This window comes from Gobio gobio, assembly GCF_949357685.1.
Source record: "Gobio gobio genome assembly, chromosome: 17".
In the NCBI taxonomy this organism is placed as follows: Eukaryota; Metazoa; Chordata; class Actinopteri; order Cypriniformes; family Gobionidae; genus Gobio; species Gobio gobio.
In genome coordinates, this window is record NC_137110.1 from 41,100,506 (window position 1) to 41,121,914 (window position 21,409).

At 37.4% G+C, this 21,409-nt stretch overlaps 1 protein-coding gene across 2 annotated transcripts in view; it reads right to left on the minus strand.

Moving 5' to 3' along the window:
- The window catches only part of palm3 (paralemmin 3), a 60,555-nt gene that overhangs the window by 16,812 nt on the left and 22,334 nt on the right, over positions 1-21,409 (minus strand). For both annotated transcript variants that reach the window (XM_079841750.1, XM_079841751.1), the window contains exons 2-3: positions 2,789-2,843; positions 1,121-1,201 (exon numbers count right to left, since the gene is read on the minus strand). In XM_079841750.1, coding sequence (XP_079697876.1) covers positions 1,121-1,201; positions 2,789-2,836 — 129 coding nt within the window. In that variant the 5' untranslated portion in view covers positions 2,837-2,843. The remainder of the gene's footprint in view (positions 1-1,120; positions 1,202-2,788; positions 2,844-21,409) is intronic.

Sequence of the window (21,409 nt, forward strand, 5' to 3'; positions counted from 1 at the left end):
GGAAACTTGTCACCATTCCTTAATTCAGTTTAGCTGCTTTTCAAATGCCTTTTATGTATAGATTTTATAGTGGTCCCTGACCCAGACCTTTCAATCTTTAATGGTTTTAAAAGCTATATAATAAACAGTGAAACAATCATAAACCATTTTGATATTTATTACGTGAAACAAAATTAAGAAAATTAAGAAAGTCCATTATGAAAGTCAATGACAATTTTTTGGGGGAACTTATGACAATTTTTTTTTTTTTTTAATCTTTGTTTTGACTCATAAGTCCTACTTAGTATCTCATAATTTCAACTTATCTAATTATCTAGTAACTGAGGTTGATTTTTTTCTTATGTGGTGGAAATAGGCTTCGTAAGTGTCAGGGAAGGGCATGAAATAAACGTGCGAAAATAAGCAGAAGTTGAGGTCAAGCTGTCATTTTGTCAAATTATGACAAAATAGTATTTATATATTATGTATACATACTATGTTGATTCATTTTATTACAAAAATGCTTATAAATAATTCGATTTGAAATGTGGTGGAAATGATTAACGTGACAAAAAAAAAAGGAATGTAATTTGCTGTGATGCATTCTATACACTGTTGTATATTACTAACGGAAGTTGAATAACTAGCAGTAGCAGAGTGTACTTTGGGAGACATTCTTTCTACAAGGAAATAAGGGCCTGTAGTTGAAGAAACACCCATGAATGTACACACACAACGTAGAAAAAATTTGTCTTGGAACCAACTATGAACACAAAGGAATAGGAAAAGGGAACGCCAATCTGGAAATATTATTGAAACAATGGGGTGAGAGAGAGAATGTACGCACACACACACATCAGAGGAGGAGGCATGAAACCTCCAGGGTAACATTTCAATTTTCAAGAAGGGTGTTTTTGAATACACTGAATGTTGAGCCTGTATCTGTATCTTGTGTTGTACATGTGGCTCTGGTGACTGTGCATTTTTAGGTTTTGTGTGTGTGCATATAGGCCTACGTTTGTGAAATTCCACCCTATGACGCAGCCTGCTTAACACAAACGTGACCTGACGTGTCTGACTGCAAAACAAGGTTACAGGTCGTGCAGGCAAGGCAAGTGTGTGTTTGTGTGCTAGGTCACACCTTTAGCTGCTGAAGTCTCAGTCGCTCGTCCTCCATCTCTCTCCTAGCTCGCTCCTGTTCTTCCTGTATCCGCCGTTTCTCCTGAAAGCAGAATTGATAACAGACTTGATGTACGCTTAAAACACCCTTTTCAGGATGTTAATACACGCTAACATGTTCCTTCCTATACTTTAATGTGGCTTCCCGCTAGCTGGATACAGTTACATTTTGGCAGGGGATGTCGCATCTACCAACGGTTTTTGATGAAATCTTGAATTCAATTTTTTCTGTACTTTTTGGTCTGTCACTTTGACCGATAAACAATGGAATGGGGGTGACAGGACATTGGAATTAACTTTTAGTTTTTTTAGCAAAGGCACATTAAATTGACCAAAAGTGACAGTAAAGACATAAGTATAATGTTACAAAACATTTCAGTATTTCGCTGTTATGTATAATGCATTATAACAGCATTCATAATGTGCGTTATAATGCATTATATCGTTTCATAACCAAAATTAAAATGCATACTAATATTTCAGATTACTTGTTACATCTGAAATTGGTTGCTTGTCATGTGTTGTGATTCCTTATACTTTCTACAGGTATAACAATGAATAGTTAAGTATAATAGGTATTTTAACTTTGATGAAAATGATTCATTGATGAAATGTTTTTTGAGCATATTATAATGATTTCTGAAGGATCATGTGACACTGAAGACTGGAGTAATGGTGTAAACCTTTCCCATCACAGAAATACATTACATTTTATAATATATTAAAATAAAAAAAGTTATTTTACTGTATTTTTTTATCAAATAAATCATACTTTCAAAACATTTTTTTAAAATCTTGCGACCCCAATTTTATTAATTGTAGTAAATCAACAAAATTCATTATATAATAACCAATACATTTAGGCTATGTTTTGTTACACAGCTATGAAACAGAAACAAGGTGTGTTATACCTCTTATTTTAGTGATAAACTCAAACAGTGTACAGTATATGTAAATGTAATATGCAAACAAAAAAAAACATGTGAATACAAACACTTCAGGATACAAGTGAGTGTGTTTGCACAAGAGTAGAGTATCATCTCTCCACCTGGATTCTATTTCCAATCCCACTGTTGTCCTCTGTAAGCTTTCCATATTGGCGTTTCTTACATATTTAAATGTTGAATTTTGGACATAATCAACCACTGAGCCCGGGTGTCATCATGACTTGAAATGAATACTAGAATGCATTCAGAGGACATGAATATTTTGTATGTCAGCGAGCAGGTGAAGAGGTTCCTGGGTACGGCGTCATTGCTGTTGTCTGGTGTAGTTTTACCTGGTCTGGACGGACTCCATCACACTTAATAATTCAGGAGCAGAGCTAACCCCAGTTTCCATGCCAGTGTGTGTGTATTTCGAGAGACATGCTGGTTAACAGTCTATTTGTTATCATGCATGTTTCTATAAAAAGTACAATTCATAACGGCTACCTGCTGAAAGACCACAGGTACTGCAATAACAAGTGTTGTCAAACAGCACCAGACGCTAATATGATGGATGTGTCTATATGTTTCCACGCGACACTATTTGCGGGGCTTAAGTGGTGCTGTCATTTAAATGGTGAATTAATCCACTCACGCTGTTAGTAGGTTCGGCTTGTCATATAATGATATATGAAATGACGTACCGCTATAGCCTGCAGTCGCTGCTGGTATTTCTCCGCTTCATGTTCCATCCTGGACCTGGAATATAAGAGACATTGGCTACATTATATCTAGTTTTTTTTTCTAAAAAGTAAAACAAGTTTAATTTTAAAATCCAGTTACTATACATATAAATAAACTTCACTTGGGCTATTTAAAAACAGACATCAATTATGCACTCTTCTGATTATAATGGGAAATAAAAGATTTGAGTAATCACTATTAAATAAAAAAAAAGAATTTAGCACTTTTGTTCAATAATAATGCAGTTTTAGAGAAATTGCTGTAGACACATTTATAATGTTACAAATGACTTTTTTACTGTTCAAAGAATCCATGTGCCGCAATAGTTTTTGCATTCTTATATAGATATCCAGGTGAAATTTCATCTTGTACTTTATTCGCTTGTAGCACTTCACATAAACTGCGGCCACAACTCATTTACTGCAAAAACTTAGATTCATCTACCCATAATACTTATAATCATTTACCAACAAGCCTTTCTTTTTAATCAGCGTTAGAGGTCTTGTTTTGAATCTCTGATTTAAAGGTGCTGTATGTAAGAATCAGAGCTAGTGGTTGAAATGGGTACTGCAGTCCAAATTCAAAATATTGTTAGCCCCGCCCCCTCCTCCTCAGGCTCGACGCTCGTGTGGGTTGCCTGTTTGAGGACACGCAACAGGAACAATGGAATGCGAGGAGACTTGAGGCCTGTACACACCGGGACGAATATCACGAGCACTTATCGCCAGGGTTTTTCGGTGTTCGCCAAGCGATTTTCACTGGCGATGCACCAAGTGAACGTGCAAATTCAGTAGATAGCGCTCCCGGTACACAAGGTGGTGCTACGGCACTTTACGCTTCTGACACTCGCTTGTCACACAAAGGAAGAAGAGAGACAGTATTTATGTCTATGGCCAAAACAATTCACACACTTTTTGCTAACTGGCAAACAGAATTAGCAGCTCATCTTCTTCTTTGTCTACTTACTACTTCTTCATCGTATCAATGTGAGCTCGGCAAGACCATTTTGTGCTTGAGCAGCCCCAGGCACGTGAACAAAAGCGGCGATCTCATTGGTCGGACGTCCAAAGCGCCGCGTCAAAATAAAAAACGAACCCGAGGCGTTTTTTAAAATAAAATTACGCTTTTACGCCTGGCGTTTTGTGCGTCGGTGTGCACACTCACATTGGCGCCCATTGTTAAGTCACGAGGCGTTAAATGTCGGCGATAAACGCGCGCGAAAATCGCCCCGGTGTGAACAGGCCTTTAGACACTAAGTTGATGAGTTGATTTATCCTTATGAAGTTGATGAGTATATTTATTTTAAATGTGCTTCCGTTCATAGAGATTTTTAGATGGATGCTGAGACTTCTTAGGTTGGGTAGAATCTGCAATCTCTGACCCAGTTTGTTTGCTGGCTTCCATGGCAGCAATACGCTGCGTTTTCCACCAACTGGTAACCTGTGGTGGCGAAATACCATTGGGTAAACTGGCCACGAGCATTATCGCACAGACCAAAACAAAAACAAACATTCTGACACGGAACGCACATTTCAAAGTAAAATAAATGACTGTAGCACTTTTTTTCAGAGAAATTAGTATATGCACTCAGCATGTTTCCTAAATATCTGCAAACATATGGTATTTGTATGCTTTAGTACAGTCAAAAACTTACGTTCACATTTTCTTATGTAATCAATGAGCTCATTGTTTCTTTAATACATTGTTAACTAACTGCGTGATTTGTACATGTACATTACTTGGCTACGGTCGGCTCTGATAACAGATCACTCTAAATTGTAGACGCATGCATTTTCCGCAAAGCTGCTTTGAAACGATATGTATTGTGAAAAAAAGATACATATAAATGTGAACTGAATTGAACTGAAGCTGGAGTTTAGTCTGTATGCCTCAGTGAAGCTTCTAGTGCAGCTGTTTCTACAATACTCTGGACAGCCCAGGCAACAAGAAAAGGATTGATCACTTTATTCCCACTATTCTGTTTAGAGCCTATTTGCCTTCTTCTTTTAAGACAGTAATCCAACGGCCTTAGTGAGCAAAAGAGAGAGAGAGAGAGAGAGAGAGAGAGAGAGAGAGAGAGAGAGAGAGAGAGAGAGAGAGAGAGAGAGAGAGAGAGAGAGAGAGAGAGAGAGAGAGAGAGAGAGAGAGAGAGAGAGAGAGAGAGAGAGAGAGAGAGAGAGAGAGAGAGAGAGAGAGAGAGAGAGAGAGAGAGAGAGAATTAAAAAATTAGCACATTAGAATAGTTATTTAAACCATTTTAGTATTTGTATACTCCAAGATTGGAGTAATGGCTGCCGAAAACAGAGCTTTGCCATCACAGCAAAAATTTTATTTTAAAATAAATGTAAAAAGAAAACTTATTTCAAACATGTAATAAACAAGATTTAGTTCTATGGAATTTCATTGTGATTTATTTCGGTCCTTTGCCTCTTTATTGATAGGAATGCTATCTGTTGGCATTGCCATTCATCTTAATGGCAGTTGGGGTTAAATGAGTTATGCTAACCAACTAAACCATGATCCTTTGCAGTGCTGGGTAGATTACTTTTGTAGTCCATTACTGATTACAAAACCAGTCATAAGGGTCAATAATTTTTTTTTATATATAAATTGAGAGTTATACATCACATGAATAAATAAGATTTCCATTGATGTATATGGTTTGTTAGGATAGGACAATATTTGGCCGAGATGCAACTATTTGAAAATCTGGAATCTGAGGGTGCAGGACAGGAGAGGACAGGACATGATGGGGGGAACAGGATCAGAAAATGACACAAGCCAGTGGTAACCCATATGCATTAACCCATCCAAGTTAGTAACCCATCCAAGCTACACATTAGGAGCAGTGGGTAGTGAAGACACACACTGTAAATCGTGAACAGGACACACGGCAGCCAACCGGGGAGCAATTGGTGGTTAGGTGCCTCAGTCGTGGGTATTGAGGGTGGAAGAGAGCCCTCACCTACATTTTCCTGCAGGTATTGAGAATCTAACCCACTACCTTCGGGTTACAAGCCTGACTCTCTAACCATTAGGCCACAACTGCCCCTAATTTGACTCGTAACTATGAGCACCATTGCTCAATGTGTTATACATCATTCAAGGAACTTTTTTTCTGAAACATTTTAGTTGTTTATCTAACATTTAATATAACATATATACCTTTTTTTTAATGTTACTAGTTTCGGGATGTTCAGAGAACATTCAAAAGTTTCATTCTCATAATGCTTGCAAAATGAAATGGATTTCTTGAATGTTCAGAGAGCATTCAGAGATAACGTTTTCATAACTTAAGGTAATTAGTCAAACGTTCTTAGAACATTTTTTTTGCTTGCTGGGAAGCCACGGCTCGAACTCTTTGAAACTTATAGGGCATTTACACCAGTTTATGCATTTCCTATTGGAATCAAACACATATGTGACCGTGGACAACAAACCAGTCATAAGTCACACAGGTATATTTGTGGCAATAGCCAACAATACATTGTATAGGTCAAAATTATCAATTTTTTTAATGCCAAAAATCATTAGGATATTAAGTAAAGATCATGTTCCATGAAGATATTTTGTACATTTCCGACAAAATATTATTAATATATATCGGAAATGTATTATTAGTAGTAATATGCCTTGCTAAGGACTTCATTTGGACAACTTTAAAGGCAATTTTCTCAATATTTAGAATGTTTTGCACCCTCAGATTCCAGATTTTCAAATAGTTGTATCTCGGCCAAATATTGTCCTAAAATGTCCTAAATGGAAAGCTTATTTATTCAGCTTTCATGTGATGTATACATTATGACTGGTTTTGTGACATATATTGACTGGGCAAATATGAACTGTTTTCAGGTAGACATTTGATTATTCTCATATCATACAGGCCTGAAGGGCTAACAGAGCTGAGAACAGAAGCTGTTCCCTGCAGATCACGTTCGAGTCTGCAGACACGAACACACACATCGAGTCATTTGATCTTTGTTGATGTTCGTACCTGGAACACCCTGCAGGAGAGAGAGTCTGTTTCTCTGGGAGGGAAAAAATATGGGTGTGTATAATAAATATATGGAAGTGCAAAGGCTAAACAGAATAAACCCACCTTTGTTTGAGTTTATGCCAATGAATACAACCAGGCCAGTAAATACAGGAAGATTAAACAAAACGCTTCTCTTTTCTTTCTGACTACAGCTTGTTGCCGAGCTTGTTTTCACACAGGTTCTGGAGACCTCCGGGTGTCTATGGCAGAGAATCACAGGACTTATAAACTATGTCAAATGAGGCCCTGACTGTGACAAAGAACCTTCCGGTGTCTCGCATGTGCAGTGCGAGCGAGGAGAGATATGATTTTACCAAGAATGAAAGTGTTTACTCATCTTCTTCCCCAAGGCTAATGGGTAACTTCCAAACGGCCGCGAGGGGAACAGGCTGTCTCATCAGAGTTCTAGAGACAAACTTTGCCGAGAATAGCACCGAGGAATAAACAAAAAACGAGCCTTTGATGATTCACTCTCTTCAGGTCTCAACAGAAAGTTCGATGCTAATTAAAATGTGGAGCTTTGCGTATCCGTCAGGCACAAATAAAGAGAAGAGGAGAAGAGAGAATTAAAGCAGAAAAGAGAATAAAAAATACAACAGAAAAGGCGAGAGAAACAATGCGCTCCTCTGCGCTCTCGTTCGCACCCTTTATTATCAGGTGTGTCCACCCAAGCTGTTGCTATGGAAACATGCTGCCATCTACAAAGCTACAATGACACCAACCCCCGCTTAATTACTATTGTGACCTGGAAACTCATCCGGAGAGCTACATTATATTATGATTACACAATATGATCAAGATTTATTATCTAATAATGCTGCTGCTCACATACGTGCCTCAAAAAACAACTCATGCATTTATGTTGTGTTTTCCAGACGAATAATCGAAATGTCCATGAATTGAAAGCAAATTTGCTTAATTAGATTTCATTTTAGAAAATATCTCTAAAACTGATCTTATTTTAAAGAGCACCTATCATGGCATTTAAAATGTTCCAAATATTGTTTTAGAAGTCCCCAACAACAGTTTTGCATGCATGCAATGACAAAAAAGACTTTAGTTTTCTTATAATATGCATTTATTTTTACCTGTTTTGACAGCGATTCTCAAATGATTCCTTTAGTGATTCACTTTTCAAAACCCCGCCTTTACGTGACGCTAATCTGCGGTGATTGGTCCGATGACCCAGTCAGTTGTGATTGGTATAGTCTGTGCAGATATTTTCGGAAACAGAACGCCCATCAAAGTCTTATAGTGACAGTAATTTGTTAATATGAGTCAGGAGTTATGAATTTGAAAACCGCGTCTGTACGTTTGATTGTAATATGAGCCTCAGCTGATCTCATTCATTAAAAAAAACTCCTCTATTCTCCTCACGAAGACTCGCGACAAATCAACATCCCTCAGGGCTTTTAGTTCAAAAGTGTGCAGATGAGGAGACATATTGATAGATTCTCATATGTCTGTGTCAAATTTCTAAACAGAGGAGTATTTTTTATTCAATACTTCCTCAAAATGCGCAGATATAGCCTAATCATGAGCGATTGAGTCTCTTATGTGTTGTTTTCAATTCATACTGGCAGCCGGAGGGCGCTCTGTGCACATGTAGTCCATATATGGTACAGACAGACGAAGATGAACCATGTGCCATAATAGAAGTCCATAATAAAAGCTTCCTGAGATCGCGAAACATACATTTGACGACTAATAAACACTCAATCGCGACGATGTATGGTTTGTCTTCAAGCCACTTCAAGCCACTGTCTTCAAATGCTCATCCTTGGGCAGATGAAAAAAGTTTGCTTTTGAGTCGCACTTCAGAACACAGCGTCTCGTCGTCATGATGTTTTCTAGTTTTCACTGGCGTCTTGGAGCGCAATAAGTGGGCGTATCGTATTCAAATAACTTGACAAGTTGACGTCATCTAGTCAGAGAAAAAGCTTCGGTCTTCTAACGATTCTTAAAAATGACTCAGAGTCGACTCTTACTTTTGAAAGAAAATAACTATATATACGGTACACTGTCATATTTCAAACTATGCAGGATGTTTTTGTTCACTTAGATCTATGTTACACACTACATGAAAGGTACATTTCAAAATTCCATGATAGGTGCTCTTTAAGAATAGTAAAAAGTAAAAAAATCTGAACACCATTCTTAATATCTTAAAACCAAAGCACATTTTTTTAGTTTTCTAGAAAATATAGATTATTTTGCTTGGATGTTTATTGAAAAACAAGGGAAAAAATTATTGTTTGCACAGCTGAAGGCTGAAACCTTTTTTCTGCATGTATATAACAATTTTGATCATTTAATGATCATTTAAATTAAATATTTTGATAATTTAATAATGATAAATGTTTATGAATGTGCACTTTTCTTCCAATAACCTAATAAATAAATAAATAAAAATAATATTTTTACAATTAAAAAAACTAGATACATTTATTTGACAAGTGTCACATTTGGTGAACTTACAATAATGCAAATACAGTAATTAAATGACGCAATATTGATGTGTGCATGCCCAGTGCCCGTAGCTGTATCCCTTCTAGTCTTTACAGTGCGGGACGAGGTGTGATGACATCACCGTTTCACAACATATACGGACTGGCTGAACACACGAAAAATGCAAGGGTGTCGGTTTCAGATTTATGCACTTTGGGACCCGTTTTAAAAAAGAATATCGGTTTCATGCTACCAAAATGCTGGATCTGTGTGGACGAAACGCTGATACGATACAAAATTTGTACGTATACAGCTAAACGCATCTCCGTGTGGACGGACACACCTGGACACAAACAGAGAACTAATCATCAAGAAAACTACTATGTGGCATAGAAAACAGGAACAGAACTGGGAAGAATGCAACCTAAATGTCTAAATGAAAAAAAAACCACAAGGTACACAAAAACCGGTAATAGATAACAAGAAGACTGGTTTTCAGAGAGCATATTTTGCCTTTCCTTGGCAGATTTATTCACTTTGTAAACCAGTTAAAACGTGTGAAAAAAAAATTGTCAGCGCAGAAAAAGAAAACTAATATTCAAGATACAGTCTAAACAATTCTTAACATTGTATGGAGTGTTTCTCCACAAGAAAATATCTTGTTTGAAATATTTTTAGATTTTATGTAAAAAAACAAACAAAAAAACTTGCCAACTAGCAGCAAGTAATGACTTCCGTCTTCAAATTTAGTCATGCTTCAGAGCACTTGAAAGTACAGCAATGAGTAGAGATGACATGGTTTTAGGTCAAATATGTGTGGTGGGGCGGTCGGACAGAGTGTATATTTACCCTGCTGGAGACCAGGCCTGACTGACATACCCCACTGGAAACCGTGAGAGATGAATGGAGCCTCAGGGGGAAGGGGATCATGGGAACTGAGATGAAACACTCTCTCACCTTCAGATGCACACACACATACTGACACGCCCCCTGCCACTAATATTCACAATGTTCAACCGTTTACATGACGGAAGGTTGTAAAATGTAGCAGAAAATATGATTTAGGCTCTCTCGTCATATAGCTTTACTGTTGTAATCTACACTACTCATCCTCTGAATTATGCACATTCATGAGAAACCGCAGCAAACCCTGAGGAAACCAAGCGAGTCAGCACCGGCTGTGTGTATTTTCTCGTTCTCCATGTCAGCTTTTTAACGTTTTAGAAAGAGGGAACTGACAAACTGACTAACAAAAACTTTTATAAACTGCCTGGCCACCAATCACCCACAGTCTAAATGTTTGCCAGGGCAGTGCTATACAGTTGCTAAGATGACGAGAGAGTCAATGCTGGTTACTTGCTTGTCAAAATAGCCTACCCACAATTCTCACACACAATTCTTTCCCCCTGAAAATCTTTAAGGAATCTAGGTTCTGTACATGTAAAGCTCAATCAACAGTATTTGTGACAATGTTGATTATTATAATTTTTATAAATTTATTTATAATTTTATGAATAATTGCATTTAATAACTCCCTCCTTTTCCTGAAAAAAATCTATATACTTAGACTACAATTGAAGTGAATAGGACCAGTCCATAAACGTTAAAACACTCACTGTATCAAAAGTATAAAGATGTCATGTGATTTTAATGTAAAGTTATATCCAATTTTACAACTACATAACGTAATGCCATGAACCCTAAAATTACATATTTAAACAGCTTTAAACCTGAAACAATAGACATTTTCTAAGAATTGTAATAAAATGTTATAAAAACCTTCATATTTCTGCTTTTTAAATGACCCCCCACTCATATTTATTGTGTCACATAACCTTGATTTTTTATTTTATTTTGGTAACTATTTATAATCAACTTCAGACATTTTACTATAAGTAACTTTGCAACTACATGTCAACTAACAGTCATTAGAGTATTAGTAGACTGTCTGCTTAATATCTGCTGACACTTGAATTTGATGCTCCCCAAAAGACATTCTGACTATAATATAATGCAAACGTATTCTACCAACCCAATCCCTAACTGTCAACTACAGTATATCTATACTCTAATGAGAGTTAGTTAACATGTAGTTGCAAAATTACTTAGTAGAATGTTTAAAGTTGACTATCAAAAATAAAGTGTAGCCTTTTTTTAATAATATGAAGGATGAGTAAAAATATTGTGGATATCAATCACTTTTCTAAAACAAGTTGCATGATTTCAGGTACCATTCATGTGTGACCAGTCATGCATCATAGTTTAATATTTAGGTTCAGGACAAGAGTTTTGTAAAATTTATCCTAAGTATTTTGTATTGAGCAACAGAAATAGTGATGCTTTGCATACCTTAGGAAACAAAACTAAAAACACAAAATTATATACTCAATCCCCTTAAGCTAACTGAGGGTCATTTGTGTATTTTCTGCCTGGTAAAATTCTTTATTCATGATGCATTACTTAATTGTACAGAAATCATAAACAAAATAATAACTTGCCATCACCGAGCAGCAAATGACACAAATGTGACAATCCAAACATCGAGTAGAAAGCAGCCATGCGGAAGCCACCGCTGCTAAGCTTCTGCCCCTGGCACAGTGTGACACACTTCCCCACACGACTTGCATGCTTTCTGCTTTCATACTCTCCATTTTAACAAAGGTTTCCCCCATTTTAGCCCCATATGACTGAGCAGACGTTCGCCACAGCTGTGCTACAGCCCTATGCTTGGCTAAGTGAGTTGTCAGCCATGACTGTGCACTCTGTGGCAATGAATGCTGATGCATTATGAATGCTTATCGATAACATTTACATTTATGCATTTGGCAGACGCTTTTATCCAAAGCGACTTACAATGCACTTCCCCCTGGACAATCCCCTGGAGCAACATGGAGGAAAGTGCCTTGCTCAAGAACACACTGGTGGTGGCGACCGCTGGGATCGAACCAGCAACTTTCTGCCTATCAGTTCAGTGGTTTAACCCCCACCATCTCCATTAGGGAATAATGCTGGGAATGATTGTAAAAATACTATTGTTTACTACTGAGCTGCACTTCAAGAAGTTGACCAAAGTATTTCATGAGAAATCTCATTTCCCAAAATATGCTGATTGAAAAAACCTGCCTCATACACTACATACACTACTGCAAAACTCCAAAAATGTACTAATACATAAAATTCATTGTAGTTTTCAGCTGAAATAAACCGAGGTAGCAAAAATAAAAGCAGTCAGGCGGTTTCTTACACAATACATGACCTCAAAACACATTTACCAAGGATACCGCATGATTTGTAAACATTTTATGTTTGCATTACACAACAAGCTCCACATGTATGGCTTTTCAGAAAAATCATGCAACGTTTTTTGCAGAAATGACGCCACAGGCATGTTTTTCAAACGATTCTACAGTGCTAGTGCCAACTAGCAGGTTGAAAAGATCCCTAGCAGGAATTCTGACAGCCGTACTAAAGCTCACAAACCTATGAGAAATCTGTCAACAGGGCACCTGGAGCAGGGCACGCAGCCCTCTGCAGGGAGAGGAAACGCATCTGTGCTCAACTAGCCTTGAATGTCGACGGCTGAAACGGCAACAGGAAGCTGCATTGATGCGATTGGCTGGGTGTTTGTAGTCTTGACCTGACTGAGTGTTCATTTCCCACATTTGTGCATGCAGAGAATTTCAAACAGAGCATTAGCCACTGGCGGCTTAATACCAGCGTTCTACTGTAATAAACACTTCCAAACAATAACAACATTTTCAGATATCTCTATAGCAACTGCTCGTTTTTTTCTCAACCTAGAGGTTTAAATCCTGCTATTATTGATTGTGCTTCTAAACTGATGTCTAGTTTTTACTACGTCTCTCTTCCAAAACCAGAGGTGGACAAAGTACACAACTCCAGTACTGGAGTGAAAGTAAAAGTACTACTAGTCACATATTACTCTGTTACAAGGGAAAGTTGTTAAAAACTATTTTTACTTAAGTAAAAGTACAAAGTACTTGCTTTTAAAAGTACTTAAGTATCAAAAGTAAATTTCCTTTTTTATGTCAATGCATTATTTTATTATTGTTGCATTGTTGTATAAATACACGCTATGCCATGGTGGTTTAAGCCAGTCAGTGATGCTCCATCCGACATGCTAGCATACGACTACCTTGAACTAATTTAAATACTTAAAAGTTACAAAGCTTTTTACAAAGCTGCTGTCACTTTAAGGCAGAATGCACAAATCCTACACATCTGATATTCCCCCAACTGTTTACGTTCACTTAAGACATAATCAACTTTGTTTATGTGAATACTTCCCAAAATGAAAATTTTGGGAAGTTTAAGTGCGAGAAAAAAAACGCAAAAGAAAGCTCTATTCAGTACTCGTGCTCTGGCATCTCAGAGGCACAAAAAAACAGACTGAACTGAGCTCCTTGCCTCCTTCATCATGCTTTTTCAGATTCATCCATATGTCTATGCTTCTCTTTCTCCCAAACATTTACATTTTGCAAAAAAAAAAAAAAAAAAAAATTTTAAAGAAGAAAAAAAAATCATCCACTGACTTGCAAAGCTGCTACACAAACGACTTTTGACTTCGAGGACCTTGATAGAAATGTAGTGGAGTAAAAAGTACGATATTTGTCTTTCAAATGTAGTGAAGTTAAAGTAAAAGTTTCCCCAAAAAATAATACTTCAGTAAAGTACAGATACTCAAAAAGTGTACTTAAGTACAGTACTCAAGTAAATGTACTTTGTTACTGTCCACCTCTGTCCAAAACCAATGCTTTGATGTCAACTACACAGGTAGTTTCTAAAGACTTCAACATATCTCAGCTTCAAATTTAGTCTATTGGCTGTAATGTAACGTTTCACCGTTTTTTCAGTGTGTACTTTATATACACTTTTCACCGCATACGAAATGTCATACTTTCTGCGTACACTGTAAACCCTAACGCTCAAAATAATTCACTGGTTTGAGTAGAGCCAACCCAAATTAAACAAATTAGTTCAAATTAGTATTTAGTACTTCTTTTTTTTTTTGAGTTTGCAAAACTGACACATTTTAAGTAATCTGAATTGTTTTATTGTTTCAGTTTTATGAACTTGTTTCTTTTCATTTAGACCAACTTCAATTTAACTGATTCTGGGCAGGGATTTATATTTCCCAGCATGCTTTGCCATGAGACTCAAAAGGTACAGTAGATGGCAAAATTAAGTGTTATATTATGTTTTTTGTGTGTGCAGGATTTACGTTAAGTTGGAGATTTAGTAGTGTTTAATGTTTTGTTATGCTAGCTTAGAAGAGTTTCTGTTATGTTGTTTTTTTTGTAGGGTTACCATCATGGTGGCGAGTGGAGCATGAGCTTAGTTTGAGAACAGATATGTTAAATGTATTATATTGCTGTTCTCATTCAGCAAGTGGTATGCTACGCTAATGCTACCAAAGCATTGTGTGACCAATTAGCAAGGTGGCATTTATTGAATTAGCTAGTTAAAGGCCCCCTGAAATCAAAAATGAAAAAGCTGGTGTGTTCCAAAACAATGACGAAATTTAAATTCTGCACAGAATGCTGTATTTCAAACCGATATGGAGGATATTATGATGATAAACAGTTAGAGATTAGGATGAAACTCTGGCTTTACCAAACAGAAAGGCTCTATTCAAACTGTGGTATTAACGAAACGCTATTGGTTGTTTCAAAAAAGGGGAGGAGCTGCTAACAGCTGGAGCACTTCAGTGGGCCTTTAAAGCTAGTCAAGACATTACATGATATTTTTAAGTTAAATGTATGAATTAGCTTACTCAAATATATCAAGTGGATATCAGAGGAATTAAAATGTATGATTACAAACCAATTGCTTAATTTTAGTTTTAGTTTTGCCAACTTATTCGGGTGTATGTATTTAAATTTGATGATGAACTTACTTTGCAACCGCTAAAAGTGCATTCTATTAAATATGGCAGTAACAATGACTAATAATTTGAGTGCACTTCAGAGAACACAGACTTGTTCGCAATCTGTGTTTCATTGTGACATGCTAATGCTACGTCATGGCTTGTCTACAACAGACACCTAGTTTATCACCTCCTCACAAAGTGTACATGCTCTACGTTAGCTTGACATCAGTATGTAGCTGTTGTTGAAACTCTTTTGCCTGCACGTCAAACCATCACCCCACATTTAGACACAGGCTGAGTGATCTGACCTGATGTTCGATAACACAGGCATATTTATCAGATTTGTCTTGGAGTGAAGAACACGTCAAGTCTTTTCCGTTAAACTGAGAGACACAGTACAATAAAAACAGTTTCTTATTCTATTGCATAATCCGTATCGTCTAGTTTGAATACCCATGGTTGTTTTGTGCACTAGCAAAAGAAAAGCTCTTTGTGGAGGTTACTTCTTTCAATACAATGCCTTGTGACCTAAATGAGGCAGAGATTATACAGTATATACAATAGTGGCAATGTGGTTTCCGTGTACAAATGTCCTGCGATTATGTAAATGCAAAGCATGTTATAATAAAGACATAACTGCGGTTGATTTTGTGAATGCATTTTCAGTGCTGTGGTTTTCTGAATTTGTACTGCTAGTCTGGGAATGCATTTCATTAAAAATGAAAAAAAAAAAAAACGAAACAAAGAAGCATGAAGTTTTGTGTGTTGTAGGGGTGGGCGATATGACTACAATCTTATTTCATGATAATAATGTCAAAATATAAATGTTTTTATTTATCTTATAAAAAATAAGACAAAAATGCAAACAAGAAATAATAGGACAAAGACAATATAGGAAAGAAAAATGAAATAAACAGTGCTTTAAGTACAGTAGGTCTAGTAGTGTTCTATTAGTTAGTATGTCTTACTACCAAATACCTGGATTAAACAGCTTGATTTATAGGGATTGCTTTTTTGATACTCTTTATGAATGTTTAGAAGAATCAGAATTTTGGGTGAACAGACATTCAATGGAGGGACAGAAATCTCTCAGATTTCATTGAAAATATCTTTATTTGTGTTTCGAAGATGAATGATGACAGAAATGTAATTTTTGGGCAAGCTAACCCTTTAAGGCAGGGATGGGCAAACTCGGTCCTGGAGGGCCACTGCCCTGCAGAGTTTAGCTCCAACCCTGATAAAACTCACCAGCCTGTAGCTTTCTAGTAATCCTGAAGCCATTGATTAGCTGGTTCATGTGTGTTTGATTAGGGTTGGAACTAACCGGCACTGCCGGACTCTGACCTGAAGGTTTGAATGGTAAAAAATATGTAAAAATGCACGTCCTGGCGAGTATTCGGGTAAACGCAGTCAGATATGTCTTTATATATGCTCTTAAAGGGCCGGACCTAATATTCTGTGTGAAGCAGGGCAGGGCAGGAACGTGCCAGCCAAGTGAGTTTTTAGGGTTTTTTAACCCTAAAACAATGATAAAACAATGAATAGTAAGTTCTGTGAAAAGTATTGAGGCATTTTAGTCCGGTATCGTATCAAAGTCTTAATTTTGGTATCGTGACAACACTATTCTATATAAAAAGTATTTGCTGATATTCTCTTTTTTTGTTATGTTGGTTTACAAATGTGTACCTTTTTAAATTTTTACTCTTTTAGTTTTACATTTTGCCAAAGGCTTGTTTACATTTATACTTTTTTTTATTAGTACACTACTGAAGGCCAACGTTGCAAGTTAAATTAAATTTTAAGTAAAATTGTTGAATTTTTTTTGTGATTAGTCGATAGATTAATCGATAAATTAGTCAATAGATTAATCAATATAAAAATAGTCGTTAGTAGCAGCCCCAGGCAGGTGTAGGCGTTAATAAAAACACAATCTGGTACGTAGCACATTTATTTATTGTTATTTTATCGTGAGATTTTGCCTCACTTCCGTTGCTCTACCCTTTCTAGCCACAACTCTTCTTCTCCGTTTTAAGTGTATTTCTGTGGCAGAATTACAGCGCCACATACTGGTCTGGCATGTATACCATATAGTTTTCAGTCGGCTTCAGTGGTTTCATGTGTAAGCAGATATTTCTTGAGACGAGGGGAAAAAAAGATTGGATAGGGAAAGCTCTGGCTTCGTGTAGATGTGGCCTAAACTCTGCAGGGCTGTGGCCGCCCCAGGACAGAGTTTCCCCATCCCTGCTTTAAGGCCTAATACAGTGTGGTCTTTTTTGAATAAACATTTAAAAAGAACATATTACATTATTAACCATTCATAATACTGAAACATATTAAAGGGGTGGTTGATGTAAAAATAAGTCTCTGATGTCCCCAGAGTGTGTATGTGAAGCTTTAGCTCAAAATACCCCACAGATCATTTTGATAGTATGTTCAAATTGTCACTTTTTGAGGGCGAGTGCTGTTTTTGTGCTCCCTTTAAATGCAAATGAGCTGCTGCTCATGGGGCGGAGCTTCAGTAACTCCTGTTAGCAGCTCTGATTACCTCATGCAGACAGGCAATGAAACTGTTCAGCCTTTTATGTTCAAACTGGAGTTGGACAATGATGGAGAGACTCAAGAAGAAGTGACAACATGTAGAATGCAACATGACGTTTCTGAATGGTTAGTTGATGAATTTATGTAGCTGATCTTCAAGTCATTGATTAGCATATTATGTCATGATAATCTCACCCCCTTTGTTGTGTGTTCCCGGGGGTTGGGTTTATGTAAATGTTAGGGTTAGTGATGTCACCAACCCGGGAGGAAGCTTGTGTAGTCCCTACCAGCAGTTTGTTATAGTCCTTAAAAAGTGATTTCTTTAAAAGAAAAGATCTGCCTTTGCTTTGAACTTTGAGCGTCGTAACTTTGCAGATGTTGTTTATGCTCAAACAGCAAAACTACACTCTAACTAAAGTTTAAAAAGTGAAATCATAATCAACCACCCCTTTAAATTACACTAGCTCTCCAATTTGTGCTTGCAGTGGTTTGTCACCCTCAAGCCTGAGGAACTTTTAACATTTCCTACATCAGCATAGCCCTGGTTCATATTTCTGACTTTATTACTTCTCTGGAGGCAGCTCTACAACGAGCATCGATTCACTGCGGCTGTTTTCTGCAGTCCGGCCCCGTTTCGATTCTCCTTAAAATAGTATTTGTGGAATTTGACCGTAGCACTGCAGAACATTGCCTGCATATGTCTGAGTGTGTGTGTGTGTGTACACTGGAGGGGGTATGAGAGGTATTCGAAACGTTTAGTGTGGCTGTTGTAACAATGCTGCCAGGTCTCTGTGAGTGACACTGTAAATGGGCAGTGTATGAAAACACAGGATTCCAATAAAGTTTGTGTCTGAATTCAAACAGAATATGCATGTGTAAACATGTGTGAAACTGTCTGCGTGTATGTCACAAATAGCCCAACAAGTGTTAGACACCCCTGCGGGCAGATTCCAATAGGTGATATCATATGGTATGATGACATGTACACCTAGAAACAACAGAAAACGGAAACAATGTGCTATTTTCTCACAGGTGCCTTATGTTCTGTGGACTAGGGATGTGTGAGACTTGTCGACTAAAGTGCTGCTGCTAGTCGACATTGGAAATACTAGTCATTTACATTGAATCTTTTTTGTACATTTACAGTGGCAAGAAGAAGTATGTGAACCACTTGCAGAATCAGTGAAAATGTGAATAATTTTAACTAAATAAAAGAGATCATACAAAATGCATGTTATTTTTTATTTAGTTCCTGAATAAGATATTTTACATAAATCCACAAGACAAAAAAAAGCTGAGTTTATTAAAATAACCCCAATCAAAAGTTTATGAACCATTAATTCTCAATACTGTGTGTCTTTCCCTGGATGACCCACGGCTGTTTTTGTGTTTTGTGATGGTTGTTCATGAGTCTCTTGTTTGTCTTGAGCAGTTAAACTGCTAAATGTTCTTCAGAAAAATCCTCCAGGTCCTGCTCATTCTTCAGTTTTCCAGCATCTTTTGCATATTTGAACCCTCTCCAGCAGGGACTGTATGATTTTGAGATCCATCTTTTCACACTGAGGACAATTGAGGGACTCAAACACAACTACTAAAAAAAGGTTCAAACATTCACTGATGCTCCAGAAGGAACACACAACGCATTAAGAGCTGTAAAATATCTTATTCAGGACAGTATTAAATAAAAAATAACATGCATTTTGTATGATCTCTTTTATTTAGTTAAAATTATTCACATTTTCACAGATTCTGCAAGTGGTTCACATACTTTTTTTGCCACTGTATATTTTGCTTTATATTTTTTTTTACAAAGGCTGTGTTCAAATTGTTGTCATGTTAATGTTAGATTTTAAAAAGATGCATCGTTTCATTGTATATCTGGAGTGGAAGACAAAATAAAATTTTACCTCAGACTTTGCATGTGTTTATTTTGACTTTTTGACTGCAAATTGAACAGTATTGTGTAGTATATACATATCAAACTGGCACATAACAATTAGGCTTGCTTATAGGCTTGTTATACTACAGTTTAAAATAGGGGAACATTTGCTGCTGATATGACATTTTATATTGGTTTAAAGGGGAACCATTAGGAATTAATCTTACTTCATAATAACAGATCCTATATCAGTATTCACCGGCCTGGAGTCAGTGATTCCACTTATACAGGACTCAAATACATTGATCTGATGTTTTTTTTAAATACATTTGTCAGGTTTTTGTCCTTAAAATGCAAATTTATTACGCATCTCATCCCAAGCCTCCATTGCTAATTTCAAGACGTCCTTTTACAGCTAGTAATGGAGGCTTGAGCCATTGATAGCAGACTAATGCAGTTATGCAGAGATTGATAGATTGCTTGAAATCACCCGAGTCTGCGTGTCTCAAAAGTGTTTGGGAGCAATGTCACTGCTTCAAAAACAGAGTTACTATGTCAATATTAAATCATGTTACTCAATGTCATGTGGTTTTGCAGATGTGAAACTATTTTATTGATAAAGTTGTGGGGCAACGCTGACAACAGAGTTTCTGTGTGCATGATGTGCATGTTTGTACTGTGTGTGCGTGCGTTTGTATGGGAGAGAGAGCTGGAGGATGAGAGCGGGCTTTCCATAGATAATGAAACGCAATTTTGTGGGGAAAACATGGAAAGAGTTTGCCATTTTTATCTTATTGTTTGTTATATTTATTTGCTTGCTCAGTATCTTTGTAAGTTTTGGTTCATTTGCTGGTGTAGGCTGTACGACCTTTGAAATAACTGAAATGATTTGGCGAAGTGATATGGAATGGGGTGAAGACCTGCCTGGAACTACTTTATTTGTGCGTTTACTGGAAAATAATTACCCAATCCTGAACCTTCCTGCAAAGTTCAATGCTCCAGGACAGGTTTGAGGACTCCTGGACTAGTCGTGGTGCACATCTCTACTTAGGACGGTCCTCTGGTGCAACATACAATTGCAATTTCAGCCTGCGCTCATCAATTAAAACTACATGCTATAGTAATTTCCATCATAAGCAGACTTCTTTTCGTTTTCCCTCCGGCCTGCAACTTCAGTCCAACCACTGGTGTAATAACATTTCTTAAACCTCTCTAGGGAGGACCAGGGGTTGCTGGCCGACAGACCACTGACTGTGTCGGCCTCCCTGGGCGTCTCTCTTTCTTGCTTGGGATGTTATTGAGCTGCGCAGGACTGCGGGAAATGGATCAATGGCCTCTCTGTCAGGTGCTCCTCTAAACGTCAGTCGCCTGGTACAATAGAGTCTCTGTTAAGACAGGAATAAGCATCTAAAGCTCTCCATCTGTAATATCCTCTGCACAGTTCCAGACCCAGGTGAGACTCAATGGAACTCATAACGGTGGTATGGCACCTTCATAGAAACTCAGTTTGTGAACACTGTTGAGTTCAGCCGCCTCTGCTAACCCTAAAATGGAATGCATAGAGGAGGAAGGAGGGTGTGTGTCTATAATGCCTGCAGGACAAGCCTCATGACCGTGATCTAATGAGCTGCATTGATAACCTGACACAGTATCAGAAACAGCAGCTGGCCTGAGAGTTTTGTTTGGTGTTAGTCTGATGGGACACCCTCGGACCTCCCACTGACCACTTGCTGACCGTCTGGTGCATATTGCACACAAAAATACCAAAAGCTTTCTCAAACTCTGAGGCT